Source organism: Pinus tabuliformis, chromosome X, assembly GCF_031772625.1.
Source record: "Pinus tabuliformis cultivar Carrire ecotype Pingquan chromosome X, CPIR1, whole genome shotgun sequence".
Classification (NCBI taxonomy): domain Eukaryota; kingdom Viridiplantae; phylum Streptophyta; class Pinopsida; order Pinales; family Pinaceae; genus Pinus; species Pinus tabuliformis.
Genome location: NC_142308.1, coordinates 623,202,329 through 623,219,707, shown reverse-complemented (window position 1 = coordinate 623,219,707; position 17,379 = coordinate 623,202,329). Strand labels below are relative to the sequence as shown.

The 17,379-nt window shown below is 42.7% G+C and overlaps 1 protein-coding gene across 2 annotated transcripts in view; it reads left to right on the top strand.

Moving 5' to 3' along the window:
• Positions 1-17,379, top strand: part of LOC149141552 (lipase class 3 family protein) — a 425,063-nt gene that overhangs the window by 370,660 nt on the left and 37,024 nt on the right. For both annotated transcript variants that reach the window (XM_089447700.1, XM_089447699.1), the window contains 2 exons: positions 3,617-3,974; positions 4,102-4,254. In XM_089447700.1, coding sequence (XP_089303826.1) covers positions 3,617-3,974; positions 4,102-4,254 — 511 coding nt within the window. The remainder of the gene's footprint in view (positions 1-3,616; positions 3,975-4,101; positions 4,255-17,379) is intronic.

Genomic DNA, 17,379 nt, shown 5'->3' with positions numbered 1-17,379 from the left:
CAGAGGATGTGACCAATGCCTTGGGATATGTTAATTGCCTTGAGATCTGTGATATTGCCTTAGAAAACGTGAACATGCATGATAGAACCATCTCCAAGAGTCCACGACCAAAATGTGGCAATACATAAGATGGAGGTCCATGCTAGGGTGTAAGATAAGTGTGCTGCCAAATAGGTGTGACAATAGTTACAACATAAGAAATAATTTTACATACAAAGAAAGGAAGTGAATGGAACTAGAGGTTCCCCTAGATCGTGTATCAGTAGACCCATCCAAAGACACTTGCATACATAACCCGGTCATATATGATTGGCATGATGCTGAGTTATCACCATCAATGCATAGTCATCAAGAGCTATAAGAGCAATGCATATCTTGAAATGTGGAGTAAAAGGACATGGCGTGATTTATCACAAAGGGTTCTAGGCTATCCCCTAGGCCAAACACTTTTACATAAGTCATCCAAGAATGGATCAATGCAACACGAGTACAACAATAGTCATAATTTGGGCACATTATGATATAATAGGTACAATAGTTTTCCCACCTGATGGGTCACATAAATATAGTGTGCATTGAAGTGAATCTACAGTGTAATAGATCCCAAAAAGTATGATGGTACAAGTTGGTTTTGCATCTCGTAAGCCCTATGAAATTTAGCGTATGATTGTGCTGCATCTTCCTTGACATGATTGATCAATGTGAAACACTTTGGATTCTGTATGCTTTAAGATTGCATGTATAATAACCCACTAGACTTATCCATTGATTTGCATGTGGTTCCCATGATGGCATTTGGCTCATTTGTTTCTATGAACAATAGTTGATCCATATCACCAAGTGGCTATGGTAAATTCTGCTTGTGTGGACCTCTCCATACTTCACATAAAAACAAATTACTTTTAAAGTTTTAATAAATGGTAACAAACCAAAATCTGTCAAGTGTGGACATAAATTTAGTCGATGCTCCTATAAAACTTCTAAGTGCATCTACATACACTTCGTTTGAACCCTGTAATTTGGTTCTTTGGAATGTTTTTTCTAGCCTCTTAACATATCATAAAATGCATCTAGTTGAATACCTTTCGTCGATAAGATACACTTGATAATTTTGAGTCTTTAATAGAAAACCAACCCTTAAGCATGGCATCACAAGGAAAATACCATCATAAACCAAAGCACCTTCTGTTGAGCTAGCAATTCTCCTTGTCTTAACATTGTAGATCCTGTAGCTAAAAATTATTATGATGTCAACAACATTACAAACCAAATCACTGAAATTTCACCAATATGGTCATGAACTTTTTTCTACTAATTAGAACATATATGCAACTCAAGTACATAGTACTTCCTGAGACTCATAAATCATCCTTGGTAGTGAATCCGAGGTCCTCTTAGACTTAGCTAGGGGACCCAAGTGCAGGAAGACATAATCATAGGTAAGATTCAAAACTTGGGACTAGGTTCTTTTAATTATCACTGTTAAAAAAAAATGTAGTAAGGGGGGAATTGACAATGCTTTGTGATTCTAATATCATTGACAAAAGAAAAGGGTCAACCATCAACGCATCTGATCCAAGTGGATTGATGATTTCCTCTTTTGTCTCTAATAAAGTTTCGTTGGGATTATTGGTGATGTAATGTATTTGGCGCGCATGGTATGACTTAATATCGTTAATGTACTTCCCTCTATTATGAGAAATGTTTTGGCTTGAGTCAATTTGTGATTTACACTTGAGGCCACACTTTATGAGTGTAGGAGCATATATACATATTCATTTTTGTCATTTATAACAATCGACAACATATTTGCAGTGTTCCACGGGGACGCGTTCCCCAGGGTTGGATGCGCGCACCCCTCGCACCCCACTCCCCCAGGACAGGGGGACGTTTCGGAAAATGTTTCCCCACGTCCCCCTTTTGGGGAGACGTGGGGAGACGGAAGGGGGGACGTTTCCCCAGTGTGGGGGATGCGACTCCCCAAAAGGGCGTCCCCCCTCGAAATGAGCTTTGCATCCCCCCTTAAATTTGCTTGTAAATAATGATTTATGACAGGGGAAACCTAGTATTTGATCATATTCCCCTACTAATGCTATGCAATTCATGGTACCATCCTTTTACTTAAATTTTTAACATTACCATGAAATGAGTCAGGATGTTTGAGAGTGGTTCCGACCTCATTGGATTTCATATGGAGAAAGTAGAATTTTAGATCTCACTCAAAATCCAGCAGACTTAACAGTTTTTCAGGAATTCATGATTCGATGGATTGCAATGTTTCCATTGCATTTTGTCATGTACAAGGGTATGGAATTAATATTTAATCAAGAGCACCAAGCCCTTTGTGTACTTTAGAGTGACTTCTAGACTCATCACTCCACTGTTTTTGAGTTTAGTTATATCAATTTACTATTCCCGTCTTTAGATTTCAATATCTATTATAGTCTATTTTGCTTAGTACTAATTAGATTCTAGAATGATGAATGATAAATCTTAATTTTAAATCAATTTAGAATCTAGATTGTTGAATGATGAATTTAATTTTTAAATCAATGTAGATTCTAGAATGGTGAATAATGAATGATGAATATGTATCAGAGTATTTCATTATTGAATCTCGTGGTCTATGGATGAATCATGTATGTATTAGTAAGGATGATGAGTATGGATCAATGTATTTCATTACTTAATTCAATTATGTATGTATCATTGTATTTATGCTTTTATTATTGAATATGAATTTGAAATCTATATATATATATATATATATATATATATATAAAAAAAATTATATACCCTGACGTTCCCTGTCCCCTCTAAATTTCCCTAAAATTTGAGGGTACTCCCACACGTACCCCTTGTGCGTCTCCCCGTCCCGGAGTCTTGGTGGAACATTGCATATTTGTATGTTCTTTTCTGATCATAATTTGGTTGCTTTGCATCTCATGTACAAATATTGGTGTTTATGGTGTTTATTGGCTTCTTGTGATTTATGGCAATAAATCGTGTTCCTGTCAGGATTTTGGGCTTGTCTGTTGCAGTTTCGGTTTGAATCAAACCTTATAGAAGCAAGCTGGTTGGTGGGAGTAAGTAGAGAAATCAGTATCGAAATCCGATATGCCCTTGAGGTGGTGCTTTTCCTTTCTTGTATGACATGGCTTTTCTTGCCCACCAAGAAAAGAGGAATATATTTCCTCCATTTCTCATGTCACATTCCAATTTTTTTTCAGTCCCAAAGCAATCTAGCCCACATATTCATTAACTACTTTCTTCATAGCTTGGGCTTATAACCCCATTGACATAAATAAACTGGAAAGCAGAAGAAATATCCATACATACTTGGGTGCATGCCTCATTCATTGAGGCCTTGGCATATGACCCCACAAACGCTTGATGTTATCACCTAAATACTTCACATAAGATTTTCCTAGTAACATTACAACTTGCTTTGTACTATCAAACTAGAGAACTATTTTTCCTGTATTTTATGTACTCGGAATTCCTGATCTGGTGGGATAAGAAGTGTTTGGAAAGCATTATGGAGGCATTTTACAATTTGTTTGGCATTTGTTTTTTCTTATGCACACTCTCTGATTGTTTCTACTGTTTCTTTCAGGTGTTCAACCATAGTGGAATCATTACCTTCACCACCACTGCCCTCTTCTAACTATGAACCGGAAAGAAAGCTTCAGAAAATGCAGATCCTAATTGGGGCACCACTTAAACAAGCTTCCACAGAGCACATAAATTCATCTTTAATAGCATCTGGTTCAGTCATTCGAGAAGGTTTTGCTGGGTCTGATGCAGATTCTCCACATTCACCTTTGAATCTTCAAAATGGTCCTTTTGGGAAGACAGAAAAATGTCCAATTGAAAGCTTACGTGAGGTGATGGTTCATTGTACCAGTGATTTTATGACTGCTTCTAAGGAGGTTTCAATAAGACTTCGACGTGTACAACTATTAGGACTTAAGGTACTAATGAAATCCATCTAAATTTGAAGTAATAGTTGATGTGCATTCTTGTAACTTATATTGCATGGTTAGTATTGTGAAGAGAGCTATTTAATTAGTTATTTTACTAAGCTATTCTCATTCTCAGGGTGCTGGTAAGACCTCTTTATTCTATGCATTGCTAGGACTGGGTAGGGGAACAACAGCTATCAGATATGAGGGTATCCTTCCAGACACTCAATCTCATGAAGGTGTGGCCGGAGGAATTTGCTTCATTGATTCAGCAGGAGTGAACTTGCAGGTATATTGGGTCCTGTTAGCAAGGGGTCTCCATTTTGGTTATCTTGGGATGCTCATACATAATATCTGACCTAAGATAATGCATGCATGCACTCATAGTCCTTCTGGTTTCTTTACCTTATTGAGAAGCTCATTTCTATTTTGGAGGACCATACCATTGTGAATGATAAAGTATTTTTGTTGTTTTTAACTTTTTATGGCATCTCTATCTTTATTAGACCTCTTTTCCTGAGTAATATGCACACAATTCAAGTTTGTGATATGAAATATTCTGGTAATCACATGAATGCTTCATGAATATATAGGAATAATACCATGAGAGGAAGGCCTAGGGACTTCCTAATAGAAAGAGAGCTGGAGTATCTCATGAAAGAAAAAATAGACAGCTATAATTGCTGTGTTATGCATGATGACAACAGGGTTATTAAAGCATTTGATCACTTTGTACTTTTTAGTCCCATTTATCTATTTTGGTTACTTGTGGGCATTGTTAAAATTTCTTTATGCTTTTTTCTATGACTCACATTATCAATTTCCGTCGTTTCTGCGTGGTGGTTTCATAATTCATTAGAGTGTATTTTTCAGTGTTACTTCAGCTGGAAACTATCACAGAGTTCAAACTAATGAAAAACATGTGAAAGTGAATCAACATGTGAATGAAGTGGAAAGATTTGAATGGTGTCCCTATGTTCAGTTTGAAACTCCTATCTGGATGGGAGGATGATCTTGTTGAACACTAGCTTGACAAAATGCCATATGAAATCAAAACAGATCACAGACCAAAATAGCAATTATATGCAATTAGAGGGCTTGCATTCCAAACTTAAAAGTACCAAGCTATATTATATTAATGGTATGATTATGATGATCATTAAATATAAAGTCTACAAGGTTCCTATAAGATAAAAAATAATATAAAATTTTACAAGGAACAGAATTTTTGAAATTTCCTCCACCATAAACGAAGTTAGGTACAGAATTCGAGGAGGAAGTGTGGCACAATTTCCAAGGAGTTATGGCACATAAATCGAGAGAAGCTGGTGTGCATTTAATGCTGGCATTTATTGCTGTAAAATTTCTTCGAAGAAATGAGAATGTCCTCTCACTAGTTTTCCTTTTGGGGTTTTTCTAGGGGCTATTGCCCAAAAATTCTTGTGTCCAAATTTTGTGGGTTTGCTTACTGTTTATCTCAGCTATTAGTGGATTTGACTATTGTGTTTCAGTTTTGAAATTTTCATGCCTAAAGCATTTAATGACAACGACAAATGAAATGTGGGTTGGGCATTAAACCATGATGAAATTTCATGAAACTTGACACTGGGTTGGGTCTATAAAATTCTACATGGTATCATAGCTAAGTGGGCCAAAGCGCTGAGAAAGGGAGCAAACAGCATGCAAAATCAGCAGGCATACACAGGGATTTGTGAGAGAAATTAGCAGTTGTTTACCTTTTTTCAGACCTGGGCTTTGTGTTGGGTTGAGCAGGTCAAATGGATATAGGTTTGAGAGTTGATGACAGATTGAATGGGGCTCTGATAATTTTAGTCTGTGGAAGGAGAGGATTATCTTGGTGCTTGAAGAATTTTAGTTGTGGGACATTGTTGAGAAGATAGTGACACCTCCCATTGGTCCAATACAGTTGGAAGAATTCAACAAGAAGAATATTAGGCAAAGAGACTTCTCCTAGATGCCATTAAGGATCATCTCATTCCCTGTGTTTCAGGGAAGAAGTTTGCTTATGAGATGCAGGAGTCCTTGACAAAGCTTTACCAAAGAACAAATGAGAACATAAAAATGGTGTTGCGGGAAAAATTGAGTAGTACCAAGATGACCAAGAACGACACAGTTTTGTCATACCTCACTAAAATCACTCAAGTGAGATGAGTTGGCGGCAGTGGAAGAGGCCATTCGGGATGAACAGTCGGTTAGGTAATCCTTGAGTGGATTTTCCAAGAAGTGGGATGTCTTTATTGATGGGATTATAGCCCCTGAAATCTTCCAGATTGGGGGAGATTGTGGGATGATTTTCATCAAAGAGGAGATAAGACAAATGCCAAGAGTGGAGGCCAGGATGGTCAGGATGATGATGAGAATGTTTCTCTTGTGGCAAAGGGCAAAAAAATGTTCAAGAAGGGTGCCACAAGTGAGACCAAACAGAAGGGTAAGCAAAAGGAGAAGGAGAAGGACATGAGCAAAGTGAGATGTTTTGCTTGTCAGAAGATGTGACACTATGCAGTTATGTGTCCTAACAAGAAAGGGAAGAAGAGTGTTGCAACATCAGCAAAGGTGGATGGATTTTTCACAAAGTTTGAGGAGTTTTCTTTGGTGGTTAGTCTCTCCACTAGTATTGTGTTCTCAAGTATATGGTATATTTATAGTGGGAGCACTTTACAAATTTTAGTAAGAGGGATCTAGATCTTGAGGTAGTTCTTGGTCATGACTTCATAGTCAGAGCAGTTGGTATTGGGACCGTATCCTTTCAGAGTGAGTTACTATTTGAAATTATGTTGTTCTATGTTGTAACAATCACTTATTATAAAACTTCTTTATGCTGCAATATTAGTTAAGCAATTGTAGATAGAACATAAACCATATAAACCATGTGTTAAAATTGACAACTATGGCCAAATTCCACTTTGGGCAGCTCATCTGATGAAGATAATCATCGCATTAAATTCCTCTTCTCGAGAAGATCAAGATCGACCTAAAGATCACCAAATTTTGATAAAGAAAAAATATTTATTTATTCAAAAGAAATTCTCTAAGTCATAACCTTATCAAGGCAAGAAAAATTGAAAATTTGAAATTTTGAATTTGCCTCCAAGTGTCAAGGTTGGCTTCACATCCATAAGGACAAATTGTCATGTCAAATTGTATATAAGGGCATCCTCCATCCTCATTTCTCACATCCAAGGGTTCCAAAATATGTCTGCGCTAGCCTAGCACTAGAAGAAGGATGGAGGGTTGATTTGTTTGGGTTATTCTTCTACCACAGGGCCAAGATGTCTTAGATAAGACAATCGCTAGTCTTGAGAAGTCTTCTGGTCACGTTGTATGGGTAATCTTGTCATTTTAGGTCCATTATCAAGATCAAATTGATAGGCCAAATTTGTAGGTTGTCTAGAGGACTATGTAAGGCCAAATCTCCCTCTTGGTGAAGCAGCACTTCAGTCGTGTTATTTCAGGAAGGGCCACAGGCATATACAAGTGTTGATTTGTGGTAGCATTGGATGTGCTCTAGCCATGAAAATTGATGGAAAGGCTAAAGCACATGAAATCTCCAAGACGCAGAAATGGTTTGGGGAAATTCCACGCGGTTAGAGAGATATTAAAATAATTAATGTTTTTAATGGAGTTCCTACATCTAAACTTAAGAAAATTAAAATATTAATGGGTATTAATATTAAACTGGGTGAGAATGTTCTAAATAACATGGATCAAGCCAAATCTAATCTTAGCCGTTGATTAGGGACTTAATCTCGGTCGTTGAAGACTCAATAGGAAAAGTATAAGAGGAGGTTTAAGGGTCAGTTGGAGATACACCAAGATTGATCATTCAGTTCGATTTTCTGGAGCAGGGCTTACTGATAAAATTCGAACAAGTGATCTGTTGCAGCGAGGGGCAGTGAGTACATAGCAGAGAGGCAGGGTTAGTGCCTGAGGGTCAGCGCAGTGACCGAAGAGGCTAACACAGAGGCAGCCAGAGCTATGCAGAGGCAGTTAGAGACTGCGCAAAGGCTGAGGGGCCTGTGTGGGTGACGCAGAAGGCCAGAGAGTTGACACAGAGAGTCAGAAGGTTGATGCTAAGGGTTCAGGAGCTACGCTGAGGCTAGCAGGGCTGACGCAGAACCTTGGAGAAGCGCTGAAAGGATTTTCGTGAGGTAGACTAGAGCTCAGAGGCTGAATATTTGTCTCCGAGAAGAGGTATTACTGTCGTGTAACAATCTATGTTGGGTGAGCCAGTTTGGCACCCTAGTTGTACTCAAGAAATCTGCATAATAATAAAACCCTCGGAACTGTTGCACCGGTTTTCCCGCATTGGGTTTTTCAGGGACGATTGTCCAAAAATAACGGTGGCCTTGTTGAAGTTTCTCAGTTTACTTAGTTTAGAAACCCTTCATGCACTTTTCTGATTTATTCCTACCTACTTGTTATTTTTCTTTAACAAGTTATTTACAAAGTAAATATTGAAAATAAGCACTAGTGCATGCTCAACATATTACAGATCAACAACTAAAAGAAACAAGAACAAACACCACACATGACACCATTATTTTTGGACCAATGTCCCTCGAAAAACCCAATGCGGGAAAATTGATGCAGCTATTTGAGGGTTTTATTATTAAGCAATATCAGAGTACAATCTGGGTGCTGAAACTAGACTACCCAACAGAGAATTTCCTTAGCAGCTATACCTCACAGTTTGAGAGAAATCTCCTGGCTGAAACCCCGGAAAGTCCTTTCGGCAGCTCCTCAGCACAAAACTGCTCTACAACCCCAGTGTTTGCCCAAATTGGACTGCGTTAGCCCCTCTCTGTCTCACACTGGCCCTGCATCAGCCTTTCTAGGTTTGCGTCAACCCCAGGAGGCCCTGCGTCAGCTTTGGGAGCCTCTCTATCAGTTGCGCTGGCCACTCTGGTGCTTTGCGTAGCACTTGGCTGCCTCTGCGTGGCCCTGCATGAGCCCTTGCTGGCTCTGCATCACTCTCCTTGGTTGTTGCGCTGCTCTCCCAGCACAATCTCTGCCTTCTTTGTTTCTCTGTACTCAATGCCCCATCAACTGCTTTCTCGATCACTGATTCTATCTCTCTTAGCAAACCCCGCCCTAGAGAATAGAATGACTGATCATCTGGTGTGTTCTCCAAGTGACCCTCAAGCCTCCTCTTATAATTTTCATGTTGACATCTCAACGGCCGAGATTAAGTTCCTAATCAATAACTAAGATTAGATCTGGCTTGATCCATGTCTTTTGGACCACTCTAACACAGATTCATATTAATACACATTAATAAACTTAGGGACTCCATTAAAATATTAATTATTTTAATATCTCCTGATCTGTTTAGAATCTGCCCAAACCCTTTCTGGGTATTGAAGATCTCATGTGCCTCAACCTCTCCACCAAATTTTGTGGTTAGAGCACATCCGATGCTACCCCAAATCAACACTCCCTCTTAGCGAGGACTGTGCTCTAGCAATACCCCTCACTGAGTATTACTCTTATCATCCGACATCGATACCTGTGCTGATGCTAGGCCTTCCTGCCAAACATCCTCTGCACTACTGCATCCTGTACTGCTGCGCATGGTTCTGCCATTGCCACTGTTGCATCTGTACAACAACTCCCTCTGCATCTGTGTTGTTGCTGGTCCTTTCTCCCAGTACTGCATCCGCACTGCACCTCCTCTCATCATGCTGCATCGTGCTGCCCACTGCTGCACTGCAACTCAGTTACTGAGAAGTAAGTAACTAATCTCCCAACTGACCTCCCTGTTGGGCTAGAGACACCCATTGATGTTGAAGCTCCCTCTGCCGCTGACAAGTGCTCCCTATCTCTGACCTCTACGTTGTTGCAACAACTTCCTGCATCTTTGCACCGTTGCACACCTCTCTGTACCTTCCTGCACTGGTGCAACACTCCTGTGCCTCTCGCACCACTGCAGCCTGCTAGCTCTATGTTGTCTCGGAACTCCTGCACTAGAGCTCTCTCTGCCACTCCATCCGCATCTATCTCTATCCACATCAACTAGTCCTGCTACTCCTCTTCGTGGCTCCCGTAGCAAGGTCTAATCCAAGAGGCTGGGTACCCCGAGGATCCTACCCCTCATCACCTGTAGTCCATCTGACTAAATGTCTCCCCACTTCCGCTCAAGTGGTGCGTGTGCACTCATGGCACAATCATTGTCTGTCAAAACTTCCTTCTCTACCCGTGCTAGCACTGCCTTAGTCTCGGAAGACTCTCCTTTATTGTTCTTCCTTGGACACTAGGTCGCATAATGACCCAGCTCCCCACAGTGGAAGCACTTGATTTTGGAGAGATCTTTCTTCGTTCGCTTCTCCTGCTTTCCCTCAGATGCTAGGGCCACATACTCCTCCTCCTGCTTGACCTTGATCCCTTTGCTGCTGCTACTTGTCTTCAACTATCGTCTGATCTCTTCCTGGCAAAGAGCTGCCCACATCTCGTCCCAAGGTGGGAGAGCCCCTCTGCCCAGGATACTCTGGACAAACACTTCCCAATCTTCTAAGACAGCATTCAGGGCTGTCCTCACCATAAGTTCTTGATCCAGTGTCGCTCCTATAGCAGTCAACTGGTCTCGGATCTCATTCAGTCCTCCGAGGGAGGTGTCAATCAATTGACCCTTCTTCATCTAATATGACCTCATTTGGTTCTCGAGCAGCATTCTTCTATGCACAGAAGTATGCTTGTACAGGTTCTTGAGAGCCTCCCACATCTCAACTGTCGTCTCCTTAGCTACATGTGGTACCACATGATCCTTGACCCGGTCAAGGATAATGTAATTGGCCCTCGCCATCGCCTCTTCGTACTTGTCATTATCATTGGGGTTGACTGGGATAGCTATAACCTTTAAGGCAAAGTTCTTGACATGATTCCTATCAAGCACTAATAAGATTCTGGCCTTCGAGATTGCGAAGTTCGATGCTCCGTCCAGTCTATCCTGGTCTCTTACCTCGTGTAGTGCCATGATGCTCCTCTACTTCCCTCCTGGAAGTTCTCTGTTCGACTACTCTAAGTCTCTACTTCCTGTCTGGAAGTTCTCTTCTGGACTCGCTCTGAGTCCTGATTTCCCTCCTGGAAATCCTTGCGTCGCTTGTTGAGATGCCCTCTACATTGATTGTCTTGTGCAACTGCACTGCTAATCCAGGTTCCTTGGCTAGAAACCCTCGGTAACAACTCCATTGGCCCTGCTCTGTCAGGTATTGTTCTGACTACTGTACCTCACCAGCTCCACTGCAATATTTCTGTGGCATTCTAAACTCTAGCATCTGCCTCTCTGTGGAGTGCGTCAGCCCCTATCTGCCTCACGCTGGCTCTGCGTCAGCCCTGGGATGCCTTGCGTCGGCGCTCTAGCCCTCTGCGTCAGCAACGCTGGCCTCTCTGAGGCTCTGCGCAACTCCCGACTTCTTCTGCGTGGCTCTGCATCACACTTCTTGGCTTCTGCGCTGCTAGAAATAGCTTCTGTCACCTCGAGACAACTGTTTTTTGCTGCTATTGCTCTGCTCAGCTGATGTCTTTTAGTCCTCTTGTGATCTGCAATCACACTCCGATACCATGTTGAAGTTTCTAAGTTTACTTAGGTTAGAAACCGTTCATGCACTTTTATGATTTATTCCTACATACTTGTTATTTTTATTTAACAAGTTATTTACAAAGTAAATACTAAAAATAAACACCAGTGCATGCTCAACATATTACAGATCAGCAACTAAAAGAAACAAGAACAAACACACCACATGACACCATTATTTTTGGACCAATGTCCTTGGAAAAACCCAATGCGGGAAAACCGGTGCAGCTATCTGAGGGTTTTCTTATTAAGCAATATCAAAGTACAATCTGGGTGCCAAAACTGGCCTACCCAACAGAGAATTCCCTTAGCAGCTATACCTCACAGTTTGAGAGAAATCTCCTGGCTGAAACGCCGGAAAATCCTCTCGGTAGCTCCTAAGCACAAAACTACTCTACAACCCCAGCGTCTGCCCAAACTGGACTGTGTCAGCCACTCTTTGTCTCATGCTAGCCCTGCGTTAGCCTTTCTAGGCCTGCATCAACCCTAAGAGGCCCCGCTTTAGCTCTGGGAGCCTCTGTGTCAGCTGCGCTGGCCCATCTAGTGCTCTGCGCAACACTTGGCTGCCTCTGCGTGGCCCTACATGAGCCCTTGCTGGCTCTGCGTCACCCTCCTTGGCTGCTGCGCTGCTCTCCCGGCACAATCTCTGTGTTCTTTGTTTCTCTGTACTCAATGCCCCAGCAGCTGCTCTCCCGATCACTGATTCTATCTCTCTTAGCAAACCCCGCTCTAGAGAATAGAATCACTAATCATTTGGTGTGTTCTCCAAGTGACCCTCAAGCCTCCTCTTATACTTTTCCTGTTGACATCTCAACGGTCGAGATTAAGTCCCTAATCAACGACTAAGATTAGATCTAGCTTGATCCATGTCTTTTGGACCACTCTAACACAGATTCATATTAATACACATTAATATTTTTTTTCCTGAGTTTAGACTTAGGGACTCCATTAAAATATTAATTATTTTAATATCTCCTGATCTGTTTAGAATTTGCCCAAACCCTTTTTGGGTATTGGAGATCTCATGTGCCCCAACCTCTCCACCAAATTTCATGGCTAGAGCACATCCGATGCTATCTCAAATCAACAATCCCTTGTGTGTTTGTTTAGTATTTCAGTTACTGATCTGTATATGAGTTAAGGTTGCATTTGTGTTTATTTTCAGTGTTTATATGTAAAAATAACTTGTTAATGGAGTAAACAAGTAGGTGAAATAAACCAGATAATGTAGTAGGGATTTCTAACGTGTCAGACTTAGAAATTTCAACATGATACCAGAGCATTGTAGATCATAGGAGGATTGAAGGCACCAACAATATTGGATATTTTCAGCAGTAGCAGCTGTCTCGAGAGACAAAGCTACTCCTAAGCAAAAGGCAACAAAGGAGTGACGCAGAGGGCTTGCGTCATCATTTCGAGCCAGAGAGAGGGCCAGCGCAAAGTTAGAGAAAGGCATAAGAGGCTCACGAAGAGCCACGTCATCCTACTCAGCCAGGTAGGCTTGATGCATTTGGCTAGAGGAGTGATTCAGCCTTTGCTGGGATTGTGCAGAGCTATAGGGCTCAGTGTCTTTAGTTGTCGAGGCATAGGGAGCTGTGGGTAGATTGTCAGCCCCTCTTTGTCTCATGCTAGCCCTGCGTTAGCCTTTCTAGGCCTGCATCAACCCTAAGAGGCCCCGCTTTAGCTCTGGGAGCCTCTGTGTCAGCTGCGCTGGCCCATCTAGTGCTCTGCGCAACACTTGGCTGCCTCTGCGTGGCCCTACATGAGCCCTTGCTGGCTCTGCGTCACCCTCCTTGGCTGCTGCGCTGCTCTCCCGGCACAATCTCTGTGTTCTTTGTTTCTCTGTACTCAATGCCCCAGCAGCTGCTCTCCCGATCACTGATTCTATCTCTCTTAGCAAACCCCGCTCTAGAGAATAGAATCACTAATCATTTGGTGTGTTCTCCAAGTGACCCTCAAGCCTCCTCTTATACTTTTCCTGTTGACATCTCAACGGTCGAGATTAAGTCCCTAATCAACGACTAAGATTAGATCTAGCTTGATCCATGTCTTTTGGACCACTCTAACACAGATTCATATTAATACACATTAATATTTTTTTTTCCTGAGTTTAGACTTAGGGACTCCATTAAAATATTAATTATTTTAATATCTCCTGATCTGTTTAGAATTTGCCCAAACCCTTTTTGGGTATTGGAGATCTCATGTGCCCCAACCTCTCCACCAAATTTCATGGCTAGAGCACATCCGATGCTATCTCAAATCAACAATCCCTTGTGTGTTTGTTTAGTATTTCAGTTACTGATCTGTATATGAGTTAAGGTTGCATTTGTGTTTATTTTCAGTGTTTATATGTAAAAATAACTTGTTAATGGAGTAAACAAGTAGGTGAAATAAACCAGATAATGTAGTAGGGATTTCTAACGTGTCAGACTTAGAAATTTCAACATGATACCAGAGCATTGTAGATCATAGGAGGATTGAAGGCACCAACAATATTGGATATTTTCAGCAGTAGCAGCTGTCTCGAGAGACAAAGCTACTCCTAAGCAAAAGGCAACAAAGGAGTGACGCAGAGGGCTTGCGTCATCATTTCGAGCCAGAGAGAGGGCCAGCGCAAAGTTAGAGAAAGGCAGAAGAGGCTCACGAAGAGCCACGTCATCCTACTCAGCCAGGTAGGCTTGATGCATTTGGCTAGAGGAGTGATTCAGCCTTTGCTGGGATTGTGCAGAGCTATAGGGCTCAGTGTCTTTAGTTGTCGAGGCATAGGGAGCTGTGGGTAGATTGTGGAGCTGGTGGGGTGTTGTTTCTGTCAGAGCAGAATAGTACCTAACGAGACAAAACTAAAGTAGAGGGAGTCACTACCTTGATGGATTTCTAGCCAAAAAATCCAGATCCGAGTTGTAGTTGCAAAGAGGATTGGAGAGGAGCAGTTCAAAATTTGGCGGGAAGATTTCCAACAGGGAAATCAGGACTTAGAGGGAGATTTCTAGGAGGAGCAGAGATGGCAGTGAACGGACTAAGGGATCAGCACAGGTTGGACGGGGCTTCCAACTTTGTCATCTAGAAGGCCAGGATCCTGTCAGTTTTGGATAGACATCGCATCAAGGGCTTTGCCTTGAGAACTGTAGCTATCTCAATAGACCCAACTGATAATGAGAAGTATGAGGATGCAATGGCGAGGGCAAAGTGCATAATCCTTGATGTGGTCAAGGATCATGTCGTACCACATATTGCCGAAAAGAACACGACAAAGGAGATGTGGGATACTTTGACAACTTTGTATCAGGGAAGTTCCATGTAGTGGAAGATGCTATTAGAGAATCAACTGTGGTCGTATCAGATGCAGAAGGGGGAGCAGATAGATCTATACCTCCTCAAATTGCAGGAGATTCGTGACCAACTTACTTCCATAGGGGCCATGCCGAATTAGGAGTTCATGGTGAGGACTGCCCTGAATGCAGTCTCCGAGGAGTGGGAGACATTTGTCCAAGGCATTTTGGGCAGAGCTACTCTTCCAGGATGGGAAGAGATGTAGACAGCTCTTCGCCAAGAAGAGATTAGACGGTTGACCAAGGCGGGGAGTAGTGGGAAGGCAAGTTGAATCAACAAAAGAGGAGGAGGAGGATGCAGCTCTAGCATCTGCGAGACAACAAGGGAAGACGAAGAAGAAGGATATCTCCAAGGTGAAGTGCTTCCATTGTGGGGAGCTGGGTCATTGTGCATCCCAGTGTCCCAGAAAGAAGAATAAGGGAGAGGCATCTGACTCCAAGGCAACTTCGACTAAGGTGGAGAACGAAGTCGAGACTGATGACGACTGTGCCATGAGTGCTCATGCACCTCTAGAGAAGAGGTGGGGAGACATCGAGTTGTAGTTAGGAGGACTACTAAAGATGAGGGGCAGGATCCTTGAGGTGCCCAAACTCTTGGATCATATCCAACTACGGGAGCCGTGAATGATAGTAGCAGGATGATGGATGTCGGTAGAAGCAAGATGCGATGGAGCGACGAGGCAGTGCTAGAGTGCAGAGGTCTGTAGCAGCGCATTGGGAGTTGCAGCAATGCGAGAGGCACAAAGGTGTTTGCAGCAATGCGAGAGGCACAAAGGAGGTTGCAGCAATGCGAGAGGCACAAAGGTGTTTGCAGCAATGTGAGAGGCACAGAGGAGGTTGCAGCAGTGCGAGAGGCACAAAGGTGTTTGCAGCAGCGCAGAGGCAACAAAAGGAGCACAGGTTAGCAGCAGAGGTAGCTTCAGCATCAGGGTGCTTCCAGAAGGATCAATGTGATGCTCAATGGTGGAGCATTATTAGAGCACATTCCTTGCTAAGAGGGAGTGTTGATTTGTGGTAGCATCAGATGTGCTCTAGCCATGAAAATTGGTGGAGAAGCTAAAGCACATGAGATTTCTAGGAGGAGCAGAGATGGCAGTGAACGGACTAAGGGATCAGCACAGGTTGGACGGGGCTTCCAACTTTGTCATCTAGAAGGCCAAGATCCTGTCAGTTTTGGATAGACATCGCATCAAGGGCTTTGCGTTGAGAACTGTGGCTATCTCAGTAGACCCAACTGATAATGAGAAGTATGAGGATGCAATGGCGAGGGCAAAGTGCATAATCCTTGATGTGGTCAAGGATCATGTCGTACCACATATTGCCGAAAAGAGCACGGCAAAGGAGATGTGGGATACTTTGACAACTTTGTATCAGGGCAGTTCCATGTAGTGGAAGATGCTATTAGAAAATCAACTGTGGTCGTATTAGATGCAGAAGGGGGAGCAGATAGATCTATACCTCCTCAGATTGCAGGAGATTTGTGACCAACTTACTTCCATAGGGGCCATGCCAAATTAGGAGTTCATGGTGAGGACTGCCCTGAATGCAGTCTCCGAGGAGTGGGAGACATTTGTCCAAGGCATTTTGGGCAGAGCTACTCTTCCAGGATGGGAAGAGATGTGGACAACTCTTCGCCAAGAAGAGATCAGATGGTTGACCAAAGCGGGGAGTAGTGGGAAGGCAAGTCGAATCAACAAAAGAGGAGGAGGAGGATGCAGCTCTGGCATCTGCGGGACAACAAGGGAAGACGAAGAAGAAGGATATCTCCAAGTTGAAGTGCTTCCATTGTGGGGAGCTGGGTCATTATGCATCCCAGTGTCCCAGAAAGAAGAATAAGGGAGAGGCATCTGACTCCAAGGCAACTCCGGCTAAGGTGGAGAAAGAATTCGAGATTGATGACGACTGTGCCATGAGTGCTCATGCACCTCTAGAGAGAGGTGGGGAGACATCGAGTTGTAGTTAGGAGGACTACTAAACATGAGGGGTAGGATCCTTAAGGTGCCCAAACTCTTGGATCATATCCAACTACGGGAGCCGTGAATGATAGTAGCAGGATGACGGATGTTGGTAGAAGCAAGATGCGATGGAGCGACGAGGCAGTGCTAGAGTGTAGAGGTCTGTAGTAGCGCAGTGGGAGTTGCAGCAATGCGAGAGGCACAAAGGTGTTTGCAACAATGCGAGAGGCACAGAGGAGGTTGCAGTAGTGCGAGAGGCACAAAGGTGTTTGCAGCAGCGCAAAGGCAACAAAAGGAGCACAGGTTAGCAGCAGAGGTAGCTTCAGCATCAGGGTGCTTCCAGAAGGATCAATGTGATGCTCAATGGTGGAGTATTACTAGAGCACATTCCTCGCTAAGAGGGAGTGTTGATTTGTGGTAGCATCAGATGTGCTCTAGCCATGAAAATTGGTGGAGAGGCTAAAGCACATGAGATCTCCAAGACCCAGAAATGGTTTGGGGAAATTCCACCCGGTTAGAGAGATATTAATTAT